The sequence below is a fragment of the Gobius niger genome (genome assembly GCF_951799975.1).
Source record: "Gobius niger genome assembly, chromosome: 12".
Lineage (NCBI taxonomy): Eukaryota > Metazoa > Chordata > Actinopteri > Gobiiformes > Gobiidae > Gobius > Gobius niger.
In genome coordinates, this window is record NC_136863.1 from 1,449,245 (window position 1) to 1,475,190 (window position 25,946).

At 42.6% G+C, this 25,946-nt stretch overlaps 1 protein-coding gene across 1 annotated transcript; it reads right to left on the reverse strand.

Moving 5' to 3' along the window:
• Positions 1-1,835: 1,835 nt before the first annotated feature.
• On the reverse strand, positions 1,836-25,277 carry LOC306971971 (cytosolic phospholipase A2 zeta-like; the record flags this gene model as incomplete). Its single annotated transcript, XM_079568414.1, has 19 exons — positions 25,193-25,277; positions 24,994-25,130; positions 22,369-22,494; positions 21,396-21,436; positions 20,664-20,706; positions 20,542-20,596; positions 16,610-16,737; positions 16,426-16,539; positions 14,744-14,778; positions 13,973-14,111; positions 13,753-13,817; positions 11,660-11,879; positions 10,534-10,651; positions 10,316-10,453; positions 10,130-10,234; positions 6,215-6,391; positions 4,666-4,838; positions 2,177-2,363; positions 1,836-2,032 (listed from the first exon to the last, which is right to left on the reverse strand). Exons 1-19 carry the CDS (start codon positions 25,263-25,265, stop codon positions 1,836-1,838), a joined length of 2,271 nt encoding a protein of 756 aa, XP_079424540.1. The 5' UTR covers positions 25,266-25,277.
• Between the last annotated feature and the right edge of the window lie 669 nt (positions 25,278-25,946).

A 25,946-nucleotide genomic window follows, 5' to 3' on the forward strand; every position in this document is an offset into this window, starting at 1 on the left:
ATCCGGCCGATAGTTGAACCTCGGATCCAGGAGGAACAATGCGGTTTTCGTCCTGGTCGTGGCACACTGGACCAGCTCTACACCCTTCGTCGGGTGCTTGAGGGTTCGTGGGAGTTCGCCCAACCAGTCCACATGTGTTTTGTTGATCTGGAGAAAGCGTTCGACCGCGTCCCTCGTGGTGCCCTGTGGGGGGTGCTCCGGGAGTATGGGTTTTCACATAGAAATAAGGCATTTTGAGCATTAAAATGGCCAAAATTGCCTATATTTTGGGCAACGAAATCAAAATAATGAATTGATCCAGATTAAATGGTTTTATTTTATTGACATATTAGTAACTAAGATTTTTTCAGAGGGATTTTGGATATTTTGTTTAGTTTTTCAATAAACTAATCATCAGTGAAAAAATCTGTAAAAATTCCGCCTGTTTTTTTTGGTTTCAAAGCTGAATAAATCAGGCTAGGAATTAGATATTAAAAAATCCCTCTGAAAAAACCTTCAGAATGTTGTTGTGTCTCAGCCTGTAAAGTGTGGAGTCTGTGGGAGCTTCTATAAGGGCTCAGGCTCTGCCCGAGTGCGGCTTCTCTCATTCAGAGAAAACCAGCCCTGAAGTTTTGTAGCGAGTGCGCATGCTCGGCCCGTTCTTCCACTTTTCCGCTCCAGCGTCTCGTAGGAGGAAAAACACCATATTTGGGCGAAAGCGTCATCACGGGGCCCCTTAGCAGGACACGTGGATGTCAAATCTGTCAATATTTATGAATGAAAACCCGCGGGAAAGACGGCCTTTCTACTTCCGGGTCGCCCCCACCTCGCAGACAAAACATCATCAAATAAACATCATCATTTTTATATCTGACATGAAAACTAAGATGTAAAGGGAGGAAAACAGATACAAATCTCCACTTCCACCACTGCGGGAAACATCAATACTTTCACCTAAAGTGTCTCGCCTTAAGAGTAAAATGAAAACCTACTTGTTTCAGAAAGCGTTTTAAATTCCAGTGGAATAAGGGTTGTTTCATGACCACGTTTTTTGTGACTGTAAATGTAAATGTACTTTGTATTTCTACAAAGAATTTTTTTTCTTTTGTATTTTTGTGAAACACTTTGTGACTTTTGTCTGTGAAAGGTGCTGTATAAATAAACATTACTTACTTACTTGAGGTCAGGGGAGGAGGGGGTCCACATCATGAGTTTCTCTCCTTTTATGCCCATAGCAGCCAGTGATGCAGAGGTTTTATTTATTTTATTTTTTTATTTATTTTATTTGTAAATGTTTGCAGTTTAAAGATGGGTACAGTTTACTTATGAGTGCAAACATGAGCACAGTATTATTGTTCACCGTCCCATCAAAAAAAACAAATAGAAAAAAAAACCCAGAAAAACACAGAAACAGAACATCAGGGAGTGACCATTATGTTTTCTTTAACTTCTGACACAAAATCAAACTAGGCTTTTTCATTTTCATGTAGGCGACCCATTTTTCCCAATACATTGAAAACGTATCTTGTTTTTGATTTGCAAATGCCGTCAACTCTTCCATTTAAAAAATACTCGTTAAATCCCACGATGTGGATAAGGTGGGCTCAGAATGGCGTCACTGGCGGCTCAGCGCGCGGCGCTCACGATGGCGTCTCCTGATGTGGGCGTGGTCTCCTGATGTGGGCGTGGTCTCCTGATGTGGGCGTGGTCTCCTGATGTGGGCGTGGTCTCCTGATGTGGGCGTGGTCTGGTCACTGGCGGCTCAGCGCTCGGCGCACGGCGCTCACGATGGCGTCTCCTGATGTGCGTGTGGTCTCCTGATGTGGGCGTGGTCTCGTCACGTGGGCGTGGTCTGGTCACAGGCGGTTCAGCGCGCGGCGCACGGCGCTCACGATGGCGTCCCGGTTGTTCTGGACGTTGTAGGACGTGAGGTGGACGAGCGCGTCGTAGTCCTGGGCCGAGTACGTGAAGTTGTCCGTGGTGTAAGGAGAGTCTTCAGAGCTCACGTCCACCTGACCGTCCGCCCGCTCCGCCGCGGTCTGACGCCGCACGCCTGGACACAGTACTGTTACTACTACTGCATATACTACTGCTGCAAATACTACTACTGCAAATACTACTACTGCTACTACTGCAAATACTACTACTGCAAATACTGCTACTACTACTACTGTAGGAGAGGCACTGTCACTCTCACCTGGGGCCTTGTACTCCCTGAAGGAGTCGTTGACCAGGGGCAGGTGCAGGACGATGGGGGCCCCGGGCGTCTGGAGGTCCTCGAACACGTAGACCTCCCTGAGCGGCTCCTTCATGAGGTTCTCGAAGGCTCCTGAGGGGAACGGGATCCTGCGCTCGCGGCAGAACTCCAGCGTCTTCTCCAGGACCTGCACAGACATCAGGAGCTCAGGTTCAAAGGCTGGTCATGCTCCACCAGGTCTAAACCAGGACTAAACCTACAGTATATGAACTAAACCAGGACTAAACCAGGACTAAACCTACAGTATATGAACTAAACCAGGACTAAACCAGGACTAAACCTACAGTATATGAACTAAACCAGGACTAAACCAGGACTAAACCAGGACTAAACCTACAGAACATGAACTAAACCAGGACTAAACCTACAGTACATGGACTAAACCAGGACTAAACCAGGACTAAACCAGGTCTAAACTTACAGTACATGGACTAAACCAGGTCTAAATCTACAGTACATGGACTAAACCAGGTCTAAACCTACAGTACATGGACTAAACCAGGTCTAAACCTACAGTACATGGACTAAACCAGGTCTAAACCTACAGTACATGGACTAAACCAGGACTAAACCTACAGTACATGGACTAAACCAGGTCTAAACCTACAGTACATGGACTAAACCAGGTCTAAACCTACAGTACATGAACTAAACCAGGTCTAAACCTGCAGAACATGGACTAAACCAGGACTAAACCTACAGTACATGGACTAAACCAGGTCTAAACCTACAGTACATGGACTAAACCAGGTCTAAACCAGGTCTAAACATGCAGTACATGGACTAAACCAGGACTAAACCTACAGTACATGGACTAAACCAGGTCTAAACCTGCAGAACATGGACTAAACCAGGTCTAAACCTACAGTACATGAACTAAACCAGGTCTAAACCTGCAGAACATGGACTAAACCAGGACTAAACCTACAGTACATGGACTAAACCAGGTCTAAACCTACAGTACATGGACTAAACCAGGTCTAAACCAGGTCTAAACATGCAGTACATGGACTAAACCAGGACTAAACCTACAGTACATGGACTAAACCAGGTCTAAACCTGCAGAACATGGACTAAACCAGGTCTAAACCTACAGTACATGGACTAAACCAGGTCTAAACCTACGGTACATGGACTAAACCAGGTCTAAACCTACAGTACATGAACTAAACCAGGTCTAAACCTACAGTACATGAACTAAACCAGGTCTAAACCTACAGTACATGGACTAAACCAGGACTAAACCTACAGTACATGGACTAAACCAGGTCTAAACCTACAGTACATGAACTAAACCAGGTCTAAACCAGGTCTAAACCTACAGTACATGGACTAAACCAGGTCTAAACCTACAGTACATGGACTAAACCAGGTCTAAACCTACAGTACATGGACTAAACCAGGTCTAAACCTACAGTACATGGACTAAACCAGGTCTAAACCAGGTCTAAACATGCAGTACATGGACTAAACCAGGACTAAACATGCAGTACATGGACTAAACCAGGTCTAAACCAGGTCTAAACATGCAGTACATGGACTAAACCAGGTCTAAACCAGGTCTAAACCTACAGTACATGGACTAAACCAGGTCTAAACCAGGTCTAAACATGCAGTACATGGACTAAACCAGGACTAAACATGCAGTACATGGACTAAACCAGGTCTAAACCAGGTCTAAACATGCAGTACATGGACTAAACCAGAACTAAACCCAGGTAAAGCGAGTTTGGGCTGGTCCTAAGCTCAGACCCGCTGTTCCTCCTCTGATCCTCCTCTGAAGCTCAGAACCTGATCCTCCTCTGATCCTCCTCTGATCCTCCTCTGAAGCTCAGACCCTGATCCTCCTCTGAAGCTCAGACCCTGATCCTCCTCTGATCCTCCTCTGATCCTCCTCTGATCCTCCTCTGATCCTCCTCTGATCCTCCTCTGATCCTCCTCTGATCCTCCTCTGATCCTCCTCTGAAGCTCAGACCCTGATCCTCCTCTGATCCTCCTCTGATCCTCCTCTGATCCTCCTCTGATCCTCCTCTGAAGCTCAGACCCCTGATCCTCCTCTGAGGCTCAGACCCTCTGATCCTCCTCTGATCCTCCTCTGATCCTCCTCTGAAGCTCAGACCCTCTGATCCTCCTCTGATCCTCCTCTGATCCTCCTCTGATCCTCCTCTGATCCTCCTCTGATCCTCCTCTGATCCTCCTCTGAAGCTCAGACCCTGATCCTCCTCTGATCCTCCTCTGATCCTCCTCTGATCCTCCTCTGATCCTCCTCTGAAGCTCAGACCCCTGATCCTCCTCTGAGGCTCAGACCCTCTGATCCTCCTCTGATCCTCCTCTGATCCTCCTCTGAAGCTCAGACCCTCTGATCCTCCTCTGATCCTCCTCTGAGGCTCAGACCTGCTGATCCTCCTCTGAGGCTCAGACCCGCTCACCTCAAAGGGCTTGTCGGGGTCCCAGCCGTTGCTGAGGATGAGGAGGACGTGGGCGAGCCTCTGCGGGCGCAGCACTGACGGGACGGCGATCTTTATGGACAAACCCGAGTCGATGAGACGCAGAGCCGGCTCGGACGGGGTCAGGCGGTTCGGGAGGGCATCTGGGTGAGACTCTGCAGAAACAGGACACCCGTGAGGACATGTGTCTGACCCAGAGCCGTGGGAAGATGTTTTAGTTTAGGGGGCGCATTTACCCCCAAAATACTTTTTCTGTGCATAAATCCTATTTATTAACCTCTTAACTCCCGCCTGAACCGAGAGCATTTTCTCCAGTTCAGCTTTACCCAAATCCTGTAGGCCAGTGTAACGCCTCATTTGAAAGCAAAGATCTACAAAACTAAATTGATCTTTTTCCTCACGTCAGATTTTTTTCACTTTTAACTTTTTTTGTTGGGCAGTCGTCTCATTTTTGTCAAATTTTCATGACTTTTTTTTCACTTTTTTGTCAAATTCTTGTCACTTTTTCGTCCATTTTTTCCTCAATTTTTCATCAAATTTTTCTCACTTTTTTGTCAATTTTTTGTCACTTTTTCGTCAAATTTTCGCATTTTTTTGTCAAATTCTTATCGCTTTTTTGTCCATTTTTTGTCCATTTTTGTCATTTTTTGTAAATGTTTTCTCACTTTTTTCACATTTTCATCCTTGTTTTCATCTCAGTTTTGTCGCTATTTTCACACTTTTTTTCCAGATTTTTTTTCATCACTTTTTTGTCAACTTTTCGTTACTTTTTTTCACTTTTTCTTTAAATTATTCGCATTTTTTTGTCAAATTCTTATCACTTTTTTGTCAATTTTTTCTCAATTTTTCGTCAATTTTTTCTCACTTTTTTTTCAAATTTTTGTCAATTTTTGTCATTTTTTGTAAATGTTTTCTCACTTTTTTCACATTTTCATCCTTGGTTTCATCTCAGTTTTGTTTTCCAGATTTTTTTTCATCAATTTTTTCTCATTTTTTCGTCAAATTTTTGTCCATTTTTGTAAATTTTTTGTCACATTTTCGTCAATGTTTTCATCTCAGTTTTGTCGCTATTCGCATTTTTTTTGTCAAATTCTTATCACTTTTTCGTCCATTATTTCTCAATTTTTTCTCACTTTTTTGTCATTTTTTTGTCCATTTTTATAAATTTTTTCGTCAAATTATTTGCATTTTTTGGTCAATTTTTTGGTCAATTTTTTTGTCAAAATCTTCTCACTTTTTCGTCCATTTTTTGTAGATTTTTTGTCACTTTTTCGTCAATGTTTTCTCACTTTTTTCACATTTTCATCCTTGTTTTCGTCTCAGTTTTGTTGCTATTTTCATACCTTTTTTCCAGAAGCTTTTGGATTGGGGTAAAGCTGGAGAAAATGTGCCCGGTTCAGGTGGGAGTTAAGGGGTTAATATTGCCTGCTGTTCACAAACTATCCACCAGGGGGTGCTGCGGCGCCCTCAGCACCCTGGGTTCCCACGGCCTTGGTCTGATCCCCTCAGAGCTCAGGAACTGCGGGAGTACCTGAGGCGGCCTGGAAGCTGCTCCTGCGGCTGTAGTCCCGGTGCAGGGTCAGGCCTCGGGTGAAGTTGGCCGTGCGGTTCAGGATGGGACGGTCCAGGAAGAACCCGCTGAAGACGGAGCTGAGTCCAGAGTCCGGGACGAGGACCAGCGTGTCCAGAGAAGCTCCGCTGTCCTCCTCTGAGACGGGACGGGACAGGACATGGACTAAACCAGGTCTAAACCGACAGTACATGGACTAAACCAGGTCTAAACCTGCAGTACATGGACTAAACCAGGTCTAAACCTACAGGACATGGACTAAACCAGGTCTAAACCTACAGTACATGGACTAAACCAGGTCTAAACCTGCAGTACATGGACTAAACCAGGTCTAAACCTACAGGACATGGACTAAACCAGGTCTAAACCTACAGTACATGGACTAAACCAGGTCTAAACCTACAGTACATGGACTAAACCAGGTCTAAACTTATAGTACATGGACTAAACCAGGTCTAAACCTACAGTACATGGACTAAACCAGGTCTAAACCTACAGGACATGGACTAAACCAGGTCTAAACCTACAGAACATGGACTAAACCAGGTCTAAACCTACAGTACATGGACTAAACCAGGACTAAACCTACAGTACATGGACTAAACCAGGTCTAAACCTACAGAACATGGACTAAACCAGGTCTAAACCTACAGAACATGGACTAAACCAGGTCTAAACCTACAGAACATGGACTAAACCAGGTCTAAACATGCAGTACATGGACTAAACCAGGTCTAAACCTACAGAACATGGACTAAACCAGGTCTAAACCTACAGAACATGGACTAAACCAGGTCTAAACCTACAGTACATGGACTAAAACCAGGTCTAAACCTACAGAACATGGACTAAACCAGGTCTAAACCTACAGAACATGGACTAAACCAGGTCTAAACCTACAGTACATGGACTAAACCAGGTCTAAACCTACAGAACATGGACTAAACCAGGTCTAAACATGCAGTACATGGACTAAACCTACAGTACATGGACTAAACCAGGTCTAAACCTACAGTACATGGACTAAACCAGGTCTAAACCTACAGTACATGGACTAAACCAGGTCTAAACATGCAGTACATGGACTAAACCTACAGTACATGGACTAAACCAGGTCTAAACCTACAGTACATGGACTAAACCAGGACTAAACCTACAGTACATGGACTAAACCAGGTCTAAACCCACAGTACATGGACTAAACCAGGACTAAACCTACAGTACATGGACTAAACCAGGTCTAAACATGCAGTACATGGACTAAACCAGGTCTAAACCTACAGTACATGGACTAAACCAGGTCTAAACCTACAGTACATGGACTAAACCAGGTCTAAACCTACAGTACATGGACTAAACCTGGTCTAAACCCACAGTACATGGACTAAACCAGGTCTAAACCTACAGTACATGGACTAAACCAGGACTAAACCTACAGTACATGGACTAAACCAGGTCTAAACCTACAGTACATGGACTAAACCAGGACTAAACCTACAGTACATGGACTAAACCTGGTCTAAACCCACAGTACATGGACTAAACCAGGTCTAAACCTGCAATACATGGACTAAACCAGGTCTAAACCTACAGTACATGGACTAAACCAGGACTAAACCTACAGTACATGGACTAAACCAGGTCTAAACATGCAGTACATGGACTAAACCAGGTCTAAACATGCAGTACATGGACTAAACCAGGTCTAAACCTACAGTACATGGACTAAACCAGGTCTAAACATGCAGTACATGGACTAAACCAGGTCTAAACCTACAGAACATGGACTAAACCAGGTCTAAACCTACAGAACATGGACTAAACCAGGACTAAACCTACAGTACATGGACTAAACCAGGTCTAAACCTACAGTACATGGACTAAACCAGGTCTAAACCTACAGTACATGGACTAAACCAGGTCTAAACATGCAGTACATGGACTAAACCAGGACTAAACCTACAGTACATGGACTAAACCAGGTCTAAACCTACAGTACATGGACTAAACCTACAGTACATGGACTAAACCAGGTCTAAACTTACAGCACATGGACTAAACCTGGTCTAAACCCACAGTACATGGACTAAACCAGGTCTAAACCTACAGTACATGGACTAAACCTGGTCTAAACCTACAGTACATGGACTAAACCTGGTCTAAACCTACAGTACATGGACTAAACCTGGTCTAAACCCACAGTACATGGACTAAACCAGGTCTAAACCTACAGTACATGGACTAAACCAGGTCTAAACATGCAGTACATGGACTAAACCAGGTCTAAACCTACAGTACATGGACTAAACCAGGTCTAAACCTACAGTACATGGACTAAACCAGGACTAAACCTACAGTACATGGACTAAACCTACAGTACATGGACTAAACCAGGTCTAAACATGCAGTACATGGACTAAACCAGGTCTAAACCTACAGTACATGGACTAAACCAGGTCTAAACCTACAGTACATGGACTAAACCAGGACTAAACCTACAGTACATGGACTAAACCTACAGTACATGGACTAAACCAGGTCTAAACTTACAGCACATGGACTAAACCTGGTCTAAACCCACAGTACATGGACTAAACCAGGTCTAAACTTACAGCACATGGACTAAACCTGGTCTAAACCCACAGTACATGGACTAAACCAGGACTAAACCTACAGTACATGGACTAAACCAGGTCTAAACCTACAGTACATGGACTAAACCAGGACTAAACCTACAGTACATGGACTAAACCTGGTCTAAACATGCAGTACATGGACTAAACCAGGTCTAAACCTACAGTACATGGACTAAACCAGGTCTAAACCTACAGTACATGGACTAAACCAGGACTAAACCTACAGTACATGGACTAAACCAGGTCTAAACCTGCAATACATGGACTAAACCTGGTCTAAACCCACAGTACATGGACTAAACCAGGACTAAACCTACAGTACATGGACTAAACCAGGTCTAAACCTACAGAACATGGACTAAACCAGGTCTAAACCTACAGTACATGGACTAAACCAGGTCTAAACCTACAGTACATGGACTAAACCAGGTCTAAACATGCAGTACATGGACTAAACCAGGTCTAAACCTACAGTACATGGACTAAAGCAGGTCTAAACCTACAGTACATGGACTAAACCAGGTCTAAACCTACATTACATGGACTAAACCAGGTCTAAACCTACAGTACATGGACTAAACCAGGTCTAAACCTACAGTACATGGACTAAACCAGGTCTAAACTGACAGTACATGGACTAAACCAGGTCTAAACCTACAGTACATGGACTAAACCAGGTCTAAACTGACAGTACATGGACTAAACCAGGTCTAAACCTACAGTACATGGACTAAACCAGGTCTAAACCTACAGAACATGGACTAAACCAGGTCTAAACCTACAGTACATGGACTAAACCAGGTCTAAACCTACAGTACATGGACTAAACCAGGTCTAAACCTACAGTACATGGACCAAACCAGGTCTAAACCTACAGTACATGGACTAAACCAGGTCTAAACCTACAGAACATGGACTAAACCAGGTCTAAACCTACAGAACATGGACTAAACCAGGTCTAAACCTACAGTACATGGACTAAACCAGGTCTAAACCTACAGTACATGGACTAAACCAGGTCTAAACCTACAGTACATGGACCAAACCAGGTCTAAACCTACAGTACATGGACTAAACCAGGTCTAAACCAGGTCTAAACCTACAGTACATGGACTAAACCAGGTCTAAACCAGGTCTAAACCTACAGTACATGGACTAAACCAGGTCTAAACCAGGTCTAAACATGCAGTACATGGACTAAACCAGGACTAAACCAGGTCTGAGACGGGACGGGCGTTACCGATGCTGTGAATGACCGTCTCGTCCTCCGCCCACTGCGACTCGGATCCCGTCAGCTTCTTCATGATGGTCTCCAGGGTGTAGGAGAAGATGCTGCTCCAGATCCCTGAGGTCCACACACACACACAGAGGCTTCAGACGGTCCAGCAGGAGAACAGGAGAGAAGAAGACGAGGAGGAGGTCTCACCGATGAGGAAGGGCAGCCTGATCTCTGGGAGCTTCTGGATCAAATGTCCCAGGAAGAACTTGGAGCCGAAGTCCTGGGCCCGCACGAACGCGCCGTACTTCTGCAGCCCCACCTCGAACGGCGTGAACTCCACCCACTCTGAGGAGGACACGAGGTGAGCAGATGTTCCACATGTGGGACTGGGGGGGGGGACGGGGGGGGGGGGGGGGTCGCTTTACCGGCCTCAGACTGGTGCCCGTCGGCTGCTTGGATGGAGTTGACGGCGGTGTAGATGGGGAGAGGGTTCTGCCCGTCCTTCAGCGCCCTCTGCTGGTCCGGCAGAGTGCTGCTGTTCTTCTGGAGACAGAGGAGGAAGAGGAGGAAGAGGAGGAAGAGCATGTTACAGAGGAGGAAGAGGAGGAGGAGGAGGAAGAGGAAGAAGAGGAGGAAGAGGAGGAAGAAAAAAGAAAAAGAAGATAAAGAAAAAAAAGAAAAAAAAGAAGAAAAACAAAAAAGAGAAAAAAGACGAAAAAGAAAAAGAAGAAGAAAAATAAAAAAATAAAAAGAAGAAAAAAAAAGAAGAAAAAGAAGAAGAAGAAAAAGAAGAAAAAGAAAAAAAAGACAAAAAAGAAAAAGAAAAAAAAAGAAGAAAAAAAGAAGAAAAACAAAAAGAAGAAAAAGAAAAAAAAGAAGAAAAAAAGAAGAAAAACAAAAAGAAGAAAAAGAAAAAATAGAAAAAGAAGAAAAAGAAGAAAAAGAAAAAGATAAAAAAGAAGAAAAAGAAAAAGAAGAAAAAGAAAAAAAAAAAGAAGAAAAAGAAGAGAAAAAAAAGGGAAAAAAGAAAAATAAAGGTAAAAAAAGACGAAAATGAAGAAAAAAAGAAGAAAAAGATCAAAAAGAAGAAATGAAGAGGAGGAAGAAAAAGAAGAAAAAGAAAAAAAAGAAAAAAAAAAAAAAGAAGAAAAAGAAAAAAGAAAAAAGAAAAAAAAGGAAAAGAAGAAAAAGAAGAAATGAAGAGGAGGAAGAGGAGGAAGAGGAAGAAGAAAAAGAAGAAAAAGAAGAAAAAGAAAAAAAAGAAAAAAAAGGAAAAGAAGAAAAGAAAGAAAAAGAAGAAAAAGAAAAAAGAAAAAAAAGGAAAAAAAGAAAAAGAAGCAAAAAAAGGAAAAGAAAACAAAATAAAAAGAAGAAAAAAAAGAAGAAAGGAAGAGGAGACAGAGGAGGAAGAGGAGGAAGAGGAGACAGAGGAGGCAGAGGTAGAACATGTTACAGAGGAGGAAGAGGAGACACAGGAGACAGAGGAGGAAGAGGAGGCAGAGGTAGAACATGTTACAGAGGAGGCAGAGGAGGCGTCTGGGGAGGAGTCACCTCTCCATAGACGACGTGCTCCACGATCAGCCCTGCCATATCCACGGCGGACACCAGGTGGCCCCGGCGCTCCTGCTCCTCCAGCTCCTCGTGGTAGTAGCGCAGCTTGTCCACCGTGAGGGCGCTCTTCACGTCTTTGGTCATCTGCTCTTTGGTCTGGGCGATGATGGAGTCCAGGTTCTGGGACCAGAGCTCGTCCTGGTAGACTCTGGAAACGCCCCTGAGGACACGGCGGGGTCAGAGGTCAGAGGTCAGGGGTCAGAGGTCACGGTCTGTGCTCTGAACCTCTGACCACCCGCCAAAACCAAACGCATTACCTCGTCTTTGCCATGTCGGCGCTTTTTGTTTCCCTCATGTGGTTTTGTGGTTTTTGGTTTTTGGTGGATTTTTGTGATTTTTCTGATGGATTTTTGTCCCTTTTTTTGCTGGATTTTTTACATTTTTTTGCTGTTTTTTTGTCTTTTTTTTGCTGGATTTCTGTCATTTTTTTGCTGGATTTTTGTCTTTTTTTTGCTGGATTTTTGACGCTTTTTTGGTGGATTTTTGTTTTGTTTTTTTGCTGGATTTTTGTCACTTTTTTTGGTGGATTTTTGTCTTTTTTTTGCTGGATTTTTGTCGCTTTTTTTGGTGGATTTTTGTCACTTTTTTGCTGGATTTTTGTCGCTTTTTTTGGTGGATTTTTGTCTTTTTTTTTGCTGGATTTTTGTCGCTTTTTTGGTGGATTTTTGTCGCTTTTTTGGTGGATTTTTGTTTTGTTTTTTTGCTGGATTTTTGTCTTTTTTTTTGCTGGATTTTTGTCTTTTTTTTTGCTGGATTTTTGTCGCTTTTTTTGCTGGATTTTTGTCGCTTTTTTTGGTGGATTTTTGTCACTTTTTTGGTGGATTTTTGTCGCTTTTTTTGGTGGATTTTTGTCTTTTTTTTGCTGGATTTTTGTCGCTTTTTTTGTTGGATTTTTGTCACTTTTTTGCTGGATTTTTGTCACTTTTTTGCTGGATTTTTGTCACTTTTTTGCTGGATTTTTGTCACTTTTTTTGTGGATTTTTGTCACTTTTTTTGTGGATTTTTGTCACTTTTTTGCTGGATTTTTGTCACTTTTTTGCTGGATTTTTGTCACTTTTTTGCTGGATTTGTGGCCTTTTTTTGCTGGATTTTTGCCGCTTTTTTGCTGGATTTTTTGTCGCTTTTTTTGTGGATTTTTGTCACTTTTTGTGTGGATTTTTGTCACTTTTTTGCTGGATTTTTGTCACTTTTTTGCTGGATTTTTGTCACTTTTTTGCTGGATTTTTGTCACTTTTTTTGTGGATTTTTGTCACTTTTTTTGTGGATTTTTGTCACTTTTTTGCTGGATTTTTGTCACTTTTTTGCTGGATTTTTGTCACTTTTTTGCTGGATTTTTGCCGCTTTTTTGGTCACTTTTTGGCACTTTTTTGTCCTTACTTACTTCTCGTTTTTTGTCGCTGTTTTGTTGGATTTTTAACATTTTTTTGCTGGATTTTTTACATTCTTTTGCTGTTTTTTTGTCGCTTTTTTTGGTGGATTTTTGGCTTTTTTGTTGTTGTTTTTTGTCATTTTTTTTGCTGGATTTTTAACATTTTTTAGTGGATTTTTGTCATTTTTTTGCTGGATTTTGTCTTTTTTTGTGCTCTTTTGCAGCTTTTTTGGGTCACTTTTTGGCACTTTTTTGTCCTCACTTTCTTCTCGTTTTTTGTCGCTGTTTTGAAGAAGCTTTTAGATTTGAAGAACAGGAGAAAACAGGAGTTAAGAGTTTAAACGGGGACGAAAACGCAACAAAAGAAACGAGAAGAAGAAGAAGAAGAAGAAGAAGAAGAAGAAGAAGAAGAAGAAGAAGAAGAAGAAGAAGAAGAAGAAGAAGAAGAAGAAGAAGAAGAAGAAGAAGAAGAAGAAGAAGAAGCTTTAACAAAACAAAAACACCGCGAGGAAAAAGATCTTGTAGTTTTTAAATGAGGCGCTGCTCTGGCCTCGAGGCTCTGACCTTTTAGATTTGGGTAAAGCTGAGCTGTAGTAAAAGCGCTCGGTCACGGCGGGGGTTGAGGGCCTATTGTACATGTTTTAGGCGGGCGGGGGAGACTCACCACGTGGCCCCGGACACCGCAGTGATGTAGGTGACGGCGTCCAGGACTCCGAGCTCCTTCAGACCCTTCAGGGCCCCCAGCGTCGCCGTGCAGGCCCTGGCCCCGCCCCCCGACGCCACCACCGCCACCACCGGCACCTGCAGCAGAGAGGGGGTCAGAGGTCAGAGGTCAGAGAGAGGCAGATGCCCTCCCAGACCCAGATGTTTAGTTCGTCTCAGACCTGTGTGTCCGAGAGCGGAGAGTCCAGGTCCAGCAGAGTCTGAACAGCTCTGGCCACGACCTTCTTCCTCTTCTGCAGGAACTCCTTCTCCTCAGGAGGAACATCCTGGTCCAGACGCACAGCCAGGTCCTTCACCGGGCTGAGGGAGAGGGTCAGAGGTCAGAGGATCAGAGGAGGAGGATCAGAGGAGGAGGAGGAGGGTCAGAGGAGAGGAGGGTCAGAGGTCAGAGGAGGAGGAGGGTCAGATGTGATCAAAATTTGACGAAAAAATGTGACAAAAAACGACCCAAAAAGAGTCAAAAACACGACAATAAATGACCAAAAAAAATAACAAAAATGTGACAAAGTGTGATAAAAATTTGACCAAAAAAATCAGAGGAGGAGGAGGGTTAGAGGAGGAGGGTCAGAGGTCAGAGGAGGAGGGTCAGAGGTCAGAGGAGGAGGGTCAGATGTGATAAAAATGTGACAAAAAACGTGACAAAAAACGACCCAAAAAGCGACAAAAACACGACAAAAAATGACCAAAAAAAATGACAAAAATGTGACAAAAGTGTGATAAAAATGTGAACAAAAAAATGACAAAATTTGATTCAAAAAATCAGAGGAGGAGGGTCAGAGGTCAGAGGTCAGAGGAGGAGAGAGGATCAGAGGAGGGTCAGAGGAGGAGGAGGGTCAGAGGTCAGAGGTCAGAGGAGGAGGATGGTCAGAGGAGGAGGGTCAGAGGAGGAGGAGGAGGAGGTGGAGGAGGGTCAGAGGAAAAGGCAGACTTACATTTCCTTGGCCTCCAGGAGCAGATCCACCGTGTCCTAAAAACATCAGACTTTTTTAATAAACTTTATTCACAAAACAAACAAAACACTGAATTCTGGACTCGGTTTATGGTTAATGTCTCTGTAACGGCTGAAACTTTCCGCATGAAACAAAAACTGTCCAGAGTCCAGAGTCTCCTCTCTCAGCAGAGATGAACTCAGGTCAGATGACTGTCCGGTCAAAGTGGAGACGAGATTCAGAACGAGAAAAGAAGAAGAAGATGAATCCAGTAACTTCCAACACACACAGCACAACAAAGGGTCGCAGTAATAGTAGTACGAGTATGAGTAGTAATATGGGTAGTAGTAGCATGGGTAGTAGTATGGGTAGTAGTAGCATGGGTAGTAGTAGCATGGGTAGTAGTAGCATGGGTAGTAGTATGGGTAGTAGTAGCATGGGTAGTAGTAGCATGGGTAGTAGTATGGGTAGTAGTAGCATGGGTAGTAGTAGCATGGGTAGTAGTATGGGTAGTAGTAGCATGGGTAGTAGTAGCATGGGTAGTAGTATGGGTAGTAGTAGCATGGGTAGTAGTATGGGTAGTAGTAGCATGGGTAGTAGTAGCATGGGTAGTAGTAGCATGGGTAGTAGTATGGGTAGTAGTAGCATGGGTAGTAGTATGAGTAGTAGTAGCATGAGTAGTAGTAGCATGGGTAGTAGTAGCATGGGTAGTAGCATGGGTAGTAGTAGCATGGGTATAAGTAGCATGGGTAGTAGTAGCATGGGTAGTAGTATGGGTAGTAGTAGCATGAGTAGTAGTAGCATGGGTAGTAGTAGCATGGGTAGTAGTAGCATGGGTAGTAGTAGCATGGGTAGTAGTAGTATGGGTAGTAGTAGCATGGGTAGTAGTAGCATGGGTAGTAGCATGGGTAGTAGTAGCATGGGTAGTAGTAGCATGGGTAGTAGTATGGGTATAAGTAGCATGGGTAGTAGTAGCATGGGTAGTAGTATGAGTAGTAGTAGCATGGGTAGTAGTAGCATGAGTAGTAGTAGCATGGGTAGTAGTAGCATGGGTAGTAGTAGTATGGGTAGTAGTAGCATGGGTAGTAGTAGCATGGTTAGTAGTATGGGTAGTAGTAGCATGGGTAGTAGTAGTATGGGTAGTAGTATGGGTAGTAGTAGCATGGGTTGTAGTAGTATGGGTAGTAGTAGTATGGGTAGTAGTATGGGTAGTAGTAGCATGGGTAGTAGTAGTATGAGTAGTAGTAGCATGGGTAGTAGTAGCATGGGTTGTAGTAGTATGGGTAGTAGTAGTATGGGTAGTAGCATGGGTAGTAGTAGCATGGTTAGTAGTATGGGTAGTAGTAGCATGGGTAGTAGTAGCATGGGTAGTAGTAGCATGGGTAGTAGTAGCATGGGTAGTAGTAGCATGGGTAGTAGTAGTATGGGTAGTAGTAGTATGGGTAGTAGTAGTATGGGTAGTAGTATGGGTAGTAGTAGCATGGGTAGTAGTAGCATGGGTAGTAGTATGGGTAGTAGTAGCATGGGTAGTAGTAGTATGGGTAGTAGTAGTATGGGTAGTAGTAGTATGGGTAGTAGTAGTATGGGTAGTAGTAGCATGGGTAGTAGTAGCATGGGTAGTAGTAGTATGAGTAGTAGTATGGGTAGTAGTATGAGTAGTAGTATGAGTAGTAGTAGTGTCGTACCTTGTCCAGGGTGAGAGAGACCTTTTCAGAGTGCTGAGGGGGGAGGGGCTTCAGAGGCACAGACGACAGAGACACTTCCTGTTTCTCCTTGGCTTCGCTCTCCGCGTTCACCTCCTGAGAACCAGAAACGCCGTCAGCTCAGTCCAGCGTCTGAAACCCGGCGGGACCCGCGGCGCTGACTCACCGTCAGCTCCAGCTCCGCCTCCAGGTCCCGGTTCACGTGGAAACGCAGCTTCTCCTGGTCCTGGACCCGCAGACTCTCCTGGAACGCCCCGCTCAGCCTCAGCGCCGGAGCACAGCCGCTCTTCAGGACTGAGGAGAGAGGAGGAGGTTCAGACAGGGTCCCTCCCCTCCCCCCCCCAGCAGCAGAACGGCCGCCCCCTCAGACTCACAGTGCCGGAGCACAGCCGCTCTTCAGGACTGAGGAGAGAGGAGGAGCTTCAGACAGGGTCCCTCCCCCCGCAGCAGCAGAACGGCCGCCCCCTCAGACTCACAGTGCCGGAGCACAGCCGCTCGTCAGGACTGAGGAGAGAGGAGGAGCTTCAGACAGGGTCCCTCCCCCCCCCGCAGCAGCAGAACGGCTGGATTTTTGTCACTTTTTTGGCTGGATTTTTTGTCTTTTTTCTGCTGGATTTTTGTCACTTTTTTGATGGATTTTTGTCTCTTTTTTGGTGGATTTATGTCATTTTTTTGCTGGATGTTTGTCACTTTTTTGATGGATTTTTGTCACTTTTTTGCCTGATTTTTGTCTCTTTTTTGGTGGATTTTTGACACTTTTTTGCTGGATTTTAGTCACTTTTTTGCCTGATTTTTGTCTCTTTTTTGGTGGATTTTTGTCACTTTTTTGCTGGATTTTTGTCACTTTTTTGCTGGATTTTTGTCACTTTTTTGCTGGATTTTTGTCACTTTTTTTGCTGGATTTTTGTCACTTTTTTGCTGGATTTTGTCACTTTTTTGTCACTTTTTTGCTGGATTTTTGTCACTTTTTTGTCACTTTTTTGCTGGATTTTTGTCACTTTTTTGCTGGATTTTTGTCACTTTTTTGCTGGATTTTTGTCACTTTTTTGCTGGATTTTTGTCACTTTTTTGCTGGATTTTTGTCACTTTTTTGTTGGATTTTTGTCACTTTTTTGCTGGATTTTTGTCACTTTTTTGTGGATTTTTGTCACTTTTTTGGTGGATTTTTGTCACTTTTTAGCTGGATTTTTGTCATTTTTTTGCTGGATTTTTGTCTTTTTTTGGTGGATTTTTGTCACTTTTTTGGTGGATTTTTGTCACTTTTTTGCTGGATTTTTGTCATTTTTTTGCTGGATTTTTGTCACTTTTTTGTTGGATTTTTGTCACTTTTTTGCTGGATTTTTGTCACTTTTTTGTGGATTTTTGTCACTTTTTTGTTGGATTTTTGTCTCTTTTTTGCTGGATTTTTGTCACTTTTTTGTTGGATTTTTGTCTCTTTTTTGCTGGATTTTTGTCACTTTTTTGTTGGATTTTTGTCACTTTTTTGTTGGATTTTTGTCTCTTTTTTGCTGGATTTTTGTCTCTTTTTTGCTGGATTTTTGTCATTTTTTTGTTGGATTTTTGTCACTTTTTTGGTGGATTTTTGTCTCTTTTTTGTTGGATTTTTGTCATTTTTTTGGTGGATTTTTGTCACTTTTTTGCTGGATTTTTGTCTCTTTTTTGTTGGATTTTTGTCTTTTTTTGGTGGATTTTTGTCTTTTTTTTGTTGGATTTTTAGTCACTTTTTTGCTGGATTTTTGTCTTTTTTTGTTGGATTTTTGTCTTTTTTTTGGTGGATTTTTGTCATTTTTTTGTTGGATTTTTGTCACTTTTTTGGTGGATTTTTGTCTCTTTTTTGTTGGATTTTTGTCTCTTTTTTGCTGGATTTTTGTCTCTTTTTTGCTGGATTTTTGTCATTTTTTTGTTGGATTTTTGTCACTTTTTTGCTGGATTTTTGTCTCTTTTTTGTTGGATTTTTGTCTTTTTTTGGTGGATTTTTGTCTTTTTTTTGTTGGATTTTTTGTCACTTTTTTGCTGGATTTTTGTCTTTTTTTGTTGGATTTTTGTCTTTTTTTTTGTGGATTTTTGTCATTTTTTTGTTGGATTTTTGTCACTTTTTTGGTGGATTTTTGTCTCTTTTTTGTTGGATTTTTGTCTCTTTTTTGCTGGATTTTTGTCTCTTTTTTGCTGGATTTTTGTCATTTTTTTGTTGGATTTTTGTCACTTTTTTGCTGGATTTTTGTCTCTTTATTGTTGGATTTTTGTCTTTTTTTGGTGGATTTTTGTCTTTTTTTTGTTGGATTTTTTGTCACTTTTTTGCTGGATTTTTGTCTTTTTTTGTTGGATTTTTGTCTTTTTTTGTTGGATTTTTGTCACTTTTTTGGTGGATTTTTGTCTTTTTTTTGTTGGATTTTTGTCACTTTTTTGGTGGATTTTTGTCACTTTTTTGTTGGATTTTTGTCTCTTTTTTGGTGGATTTTTGTCACTTTTTTGTTGGATTTTTGTCACTTTTTTGTTGGATTTTTGTCTCTTTTTTGCTGGATTTTTGTCACTTTTTTGTTGGATTTTTGTCTCTTTTTTGCTGGATTTTTGTCACTTTTTTGTTGGATTTTTGTCACTTTTTTGTTGGATTTTTGTCTCTTTTTTGCTGGATTTTTGTCTCTTTTTTGCTGGATTTTTGTCATTTTTTTGTTGGATTTGTGTCACTTTTTTGGTGGATTTTTGTCTCTTTTTTGTTGGATTTTTGTCATTTTTTTGGTGGATTTTTGTCACTTTTTTGCTGGATTTTTGTCACTTTTTTGGTGGATTTTTGTCACTTTTTTGGTGGATTTTTGTCACTTTTTTTGGTGGATTTTTGTCACTTTTTTGTTGGATTTTTTTTTCACTTTTTTGGTGGATTTTTGTCATTTTTTGGTGGATTTTTGTCTTTTTTTTGAGGATTTTTGTAACTTTTTTGGTGGATTTTTGTCACTTTTTTGCTGGATTTTTGTCACTTTTTTGGTGGATTTTTGTCTCTTTTTTGTTGGATTTTTGTCTCTTTTTTGCTGGATTTTTGTCTCTTTTTTGCTGGATTTTTGTCATTTTTTTGTTGGATTTTTGTCACTTTTTTGCTGGATTTTTGTCTCTTTTTTGTTGGATTTTTGTCTTTTTTTGGTGGATTTTTGTCTTTTTTTGGTTGGATTTTTTGTCACTTTTTTGCTGGATTTTTGTCTTTTTTTGTTGGATTTTTGTCTTTTTTTTGGTGGATTTTTGTCATTTTTTTGTTGGATTTTTGTCATTTTTTTGTTGGATTTTTGTCACTTTTTTGCTGGATTTTTGTCTCTTTATTGTTGGATTTTTGTCTTTTTTTGGTGGATTTTTGTCTTTTTTTTGTTGGATTTTTTGTCACTTTTTTGCTGGATTTTTGTCTTTTTTTGTTGGATTTTTGTCTTTTTTTGTTGGATTTTTGTCACTTTTTTGGTGGATTTTTGTCTTTTTTTTGTTGGATTTTTGTCACTTTTTTGGTGGATTTTTGTCACTTTTTTGTTGGATTTTTGTCTCTTTTTTGGTGGATTTTTGTCACTTTTTTGTTGGATTTTTGTCACTTTTTTGTTGGATTTTTGTCTCTTTTTTGCTGGATTTTTGTCACTTTTTTGTTGGATTTTTGTCTCTTTTTTGCTGGATTTTTGTCACTTTTTTGTTGGATTTTTGTCACTTTTTTGTTGGATTTTTGTCTCTTTTTTGCTGGATTTTTGTCTCTTTTTTGCTGGATTTTTGTCATTTTTTTGTTGGATTTGTGTCACTTTTTTGGTGGATTTTTGTCTCTTTTTTGTTGGATTTTTGTCATTTTTTTGGTGGATTTTTGTCACTTTTTTGCTGGATTTTTGTCACTTTTTTGGTGGATTTTTGTCACTTTTTTGGTGGATTTTTGTCACTTTTTTTGGTGGATTTTTGTCACTTTTTTGTTGGATTTTTTTTCACTTTTTTGGTGGATTTTTGTCATTTTTTGGTGGATTTTTGTCTTTTTTTTGAGGATTTTTGTAACTTTTTTGGTGGATTTTTGTCTCTTTTTTGCCTGATTTTTGTCACTTTTCTGTTGAGTTTTTGCCATTTTGTCGCCGGCCGCCCCCTCAGACTCACAGTGCTGGTGCTGGAGGTTCTCCACGGTGACGTCCAGGGCGGAGAGCGGCGGCGCCTGCAGCAGAGGACGCCGCGGTCAACGGGAACATCTCAGGTGTTTGAATGACAGTAAAGAGACTCACCAGGAGGATCCCGTTAGACGGATACAGGACGGGCGGCTCCTCACTGGAACAATCACACGCTTTCATCAACCAATCAGAACACTTTATTAAGCCTTAACTCCCGCCTGAACCGAGCACGTTTTCTCCAGCTTTACCCCAATCCAAAAACTTCTGGAAAAAAGGTGAGAAAATAATGACAGAACTGAGACGAAAACAATGATGGAAAAGTGACAAAAAAGTGATAAAAATTTGACGAAAAAATGTGACAAAAAATAACAAAAAAATGAAAAAAAATGTGATGAAAAAATGACAAAAAATGTATAAAATTTGACAAAAAATGACGAAAAAATGACGAAAAAATGACAAAAATATGATAAAAATTTGACAAAAAAATTATAAAAATTAGATTAAAAAATTACGAAAAAATGAAGAAAAAATGAAGAAAAAATGACAAAAAATGTGACAAAAATGTGATAAAAATTTGACAAAAAAATTACAAAAAGTTGATGAAAAAATTACAAAAATGTGACAAAAATGTGATAAATTTAAAAAAAATAAATGACAAAATTTGATTAAAAAATGACGAAAAAATGACGAAAAAATCACAAAAATGTGACAAAATGTGACAAAAAAGTTACAAAAATGAGTTGAATACCCAACAAAAAAATGATGGACAGAAAAATCTAATGACATGAGGAAAAAGATCCTCTCGGTTCAGGCGGGAGTTAACAGGTTAAGTCTACAAGGTCTGACCTGGTCCTCAGCTGCAGCTCCAGCTCCAGCTCGTCTCCATCCTGACACAACATCACAACAAAAACAATCCAATCAGTCTTCATTTCAGACTCAAACAGGTCCATAAAAACAGAGAACATCACTGACAGTCCATAAAAGCAGAGAACATCACTGACAGTCCATAAAAGCAGAGAACATCACTGACAGTCCATAAAAGCAGGTTCTCCAAAGCCTCCAAAGCACCGAGCTGAGACTAGGGGGCAGTGTAGAGCGGCTTTAAGGCCTCAGACTGACCTCCGGGTTCAAAAAAATGACAAAAATGTGATAAAAATTTGACAAACAAATGACAATAAAATAACAAAAAATTGACAAAATTGTGACAAAAATGTGATAAAAATGTGACCAAAAAATTAAAAAAAAAGTGATTAAAAAATGACGAAAAAAAGACAAAAAAATGTGACAAAAATGTGACAAAAAATGACAAAATTTGATTCAAAAAATGATGAAAAAAAAATGATGAAAAAAAATGACAAAAATATGACAAAATTGTGACAAAAATGTGATAAAAATGTGACAAAAAAATGAAAAAAATGTGACAAAAAATGACAAAAAAAGTGTGACAATAATGTGACAAAAATGTGATAAAAATGTGACAAAAAAATGAAAAAATTTGATTCAAAAAATGATGAAAAAAATGTGAAAAAAATGACAAAAAATGACTAAAAAAATGACCCAAAAAATGACAAAAATTGTAAAAAAAATGACCCAAAAAATGACAAAATTGTGACAAAAAATTACAAAAAAATTACAAAAATGTGATAAAAATGTGACCAAAAAAAGTGTGTCAAAAATGTGACAAAAATTTGATTAAAAAATGACAAAAAATGACAAAAATGTGGGGAAAAAATGACAGTCCATAAAGCAGGTTCTCCAAAGCCTCCACCGAGCTGACACTAGGGGGCAGTGTAGAGCGGCTCTAAGGCCTCAGACTGACCTCCGGGTTCAGGACCAGCTGGCGCCGGACCTTTGGCCCCACCGTCTCCAGGTCCAGCAGCACCGTGGACACCAGGTCGTCTCGCGTGAAGGAGTCGTCGTCCAGAACCTGCAGCTCCAGGACGTTCTGCAGGAGGAGAAGAAGAACACGCTTTACTGACGAGGTTTGGTCAAAACGAGTCGAGCGGTTATGAAACATCTCACTGTAGACAAAGAAGAAGATCAGACTGGTCCTGGAGGAGACTCTGGACTCGCCTCGGTCCTGGAGGAGACTCTGGACTCACCTCGGTCCTGGAGGAGACTCTGGACTCACCTTGGTCCTGGAGGAGACTCACCTTGGTCCTGGAGGAGACTCTGGACTCACCTCGGTCCTGGAGGAGACTCTGGACTCACCTTGGTCCTGGAGGAGACTCTGGACTCACCCTGGTCCTGGAGGAGACTCTGGACTCACCTTGGTCCTGGAGGAGACTCTGGACTCACCTTGGTCCTGGAGGAGACTCTGGACTCACCTTGGTCCTGGAGGAGACTCTAGACTCACCTCGGTCCTGGAGGAGACTCTGGACTCACCTTGGTCCTGGAGGAGACTCTGGACTCACCTTGGTCCTGGAGGAGACTCTGGACTCACCTCGGTCCTGGAGGAGACTCTGGACTCACTGTGGTCCTGGAGGAGACTCTGGACTCACCTCGGTCCTGGAGGAGACTCTGGACTCACCTCGGTCCTGGAGGAGACTCTGGACTCACCTTGGTCCTGGAGGAGACTCTGGACTCACCTCGGTCCTGGAGGAGACTCTGGACTCACTGTGGTCCTGGAGGAGACTCTGGACTCACCCTGGTCCTGGAGGAGACTCTGGACTCACTGTGGTCCTGGAGGAGACTCTGGACTCACCCTGGTCCTGGAGGAGACTCTAGACTCGCCTTGGTCCTGGAGGAGACTCTGGACTCACCTCGGTCCTGGAGGAGACTCTGGACTCACCTCGGTCCTGGAGGAGACTCTGGACTCACTGTGGTCCTGGAGGAGACTCTGGACTCACTTTGGTCCTGGAGGAGACTCTGGACTCACCCTGGTCCTGGAGGAGACTCTGGACTCACTGTGGTCCTGGAGGAGACTCTGGACTCACCTTGGTCCTGGAGGAGACTCTGGACTCACTTGGTCCTGGAGGAGACTCTGGACTCACCTCGGTCCTGGAGGAGACTCTGGACTCACCTTGGTCCTGGAGGAGACTCTGGACTCACCTCGGTCCTGGAGGAGACTCTGGACTCACCTTGGTCCTGGAGGAGACTCTGGACTCACTGTGATCCTGGAGGAGACTCTGGACTCACCTCGGTCCTGGAGGAGACTCTGGACTCACCTTGGTCCTGGAGGAGACTCTGGACTCACCTTGGTCCTGGAGGAGACTCTGGACTCACCTCGGTCCTGGAGGAGACTCTGGACTCACCTCGGTCCTGGAGGAGACTCTGGACTCACTGTGGTCCTGGAGGAGACTCTGGACTCACCTCGGTCCTGGAGGAGACTCTGGACTCACCTCGGTCCTGGAGGAGACTCTGGACTCACCTTGGTCCTGGAGGAGACTCTGGACTCACCTCGGTCCTGGAGGAGACTCTGGACTCACCTCGGTCCTGGAGGAGACTCTGGACTCACCTTGGTCCTGGAGGAGACTCTGGACTCACCTTGGTCCTGGAGGAGACTCTGGACTCACCCTGGTCCTGGAGGAGACTCTGGACTCACCTTGGTCCTGGAGGAGACTCTGGACTCACCTCTGTCCTGGAGGAGACTCTGGACTCACCCTGGTCCTGGAGGAGACTCTGGACTCACCCTGGTCCTGGAGGAGACTCTGGACTCACCCTGGTCCTGGAGGAGACTCTGGACTCACCCTGGTCCTGGAGGAGACTCTGGACTCACCTCGGTCCTGGAGGAGACTCTGGACTCACTGTGGTCCTGGAGGAGACTCTGGACTCACCTTGGTCCTGGAGGAGACTCTGGACTCACCCTGGTCCTGGAGGAGACTCTGGACTCACCCTGGTCCTGGAGGAGACTCTGGACTCACCTCGGTCCTGGAGGAGACTCTGGACTCACCTCGGTCCTGGAGGAGACTCTGGACTCACCCTGGTCCTGGAGGAGACTCTGGACTCACCCTGGTCCTGGAGGAGACTCTGGACTCACCCTGGTCCTGGACGAGACTCTGGACTCACCCTGGTCCTGGAGGAGACTCTGGACTCACCTCGGTCCTTGAGGAGACTCTGGACTCACCTCGGTCCTGGAGGAGACTCTGGACTCACCTTGTTCCTGGAGGAGACTCTGGACTCACCCTGGTCCTGGAGGAGACTCTGGACTCACCTTGGTCCTTGAGGAGACTCTGGACTCACCTTGGTCCTGGAGGAGACTCTGGACTCACCTTGGTCCTGGAGGAGACTCTGGACTCACCTTGGTCCTGGAGGAGACTCTGGACTCACCTTGGTCCTGGAGGAGACTCTGGACTCGCCGTGGTCCTGGAGGAGACTCACCTTGGTCCTGGAGGAGACTCACCTTGGTCCTGGAGGAGACTCTGGACTCACCTTGGTCCTGGAGGAGACTCACCTTGGTCCTGGAGGAGACTCTGGACTCACCTCGGTCCTGGAGGAGACTCACCTTGGTCCTGGAGGAGACTCTGAAGCTGAAGCTCTCGTTCCACTCCGGGTTCTGGCTGTTGCTGACGGTCCGGGTTCGTCGGGTGATGCCGGTCGCCGTCGGTAACGCCAGCGTCACGTACAGGTCGGACTTTGAGACTGAGGAGAAACAGGGTCTGGGATCAGAGCCGGGACCGAGCCGGGACTACAGTCAGACTCACAGTAGTCCTGGCGGGTCCTGGTCTTCGCTCCGACGACGGTGACGTCCAGGATCCAGAAGGTCACGGACTCCATCTGAAAACAGAGAAGTTTGTTTACGCTGAACGTGCTGGAACTGGATCTGACTGGTCGATTCATGTCACGTTCAGCTTGCTGGATTATTGTCACTTTTCTACTGGATTTTTGTCTTTTTTCTGCTGGATTTTTGTTGACAAAAATGTGATAAAAATTTGACCAAAAAAAATGACAAAATTTGATTAAAAAATGACAAAAAAATGACAAATATGTGATAAAAAATGGACGAAAAAAAGACCAAATTTGATTAAAAAATGACGAAAAAATGACGAAAAAATGACGAAAAAATGACGAAAAAATGACGAAAAAATGACGAAAAAATGACGAAAAAATGACGAAAAAATGACAAAAATATGACAAAAAAATGACAAAAATTTTCTTAAATAAATTACGAAAAAATGACGAAAAAATGACAAAAAATGTGACAAAAATTTGATCAAAATTTGACCAAAAAAATAACAAAAAATGACAAAAAAAATGACAAAATGTGACAAAAATGTGATAAAAATTTGAACAAAAAAATGACAAAATTTGATTAAAAAATGACAAAAAAAATGACAAAAATGTGATAAAAAATGGACGAAAAAAAGACAAAATTTGATTAAAAAATGACGAAAAAATGACGAAAAAATTACGAAAAAATGACGAAAAAATGACAAAAAAATGACAAAAAAAATGACA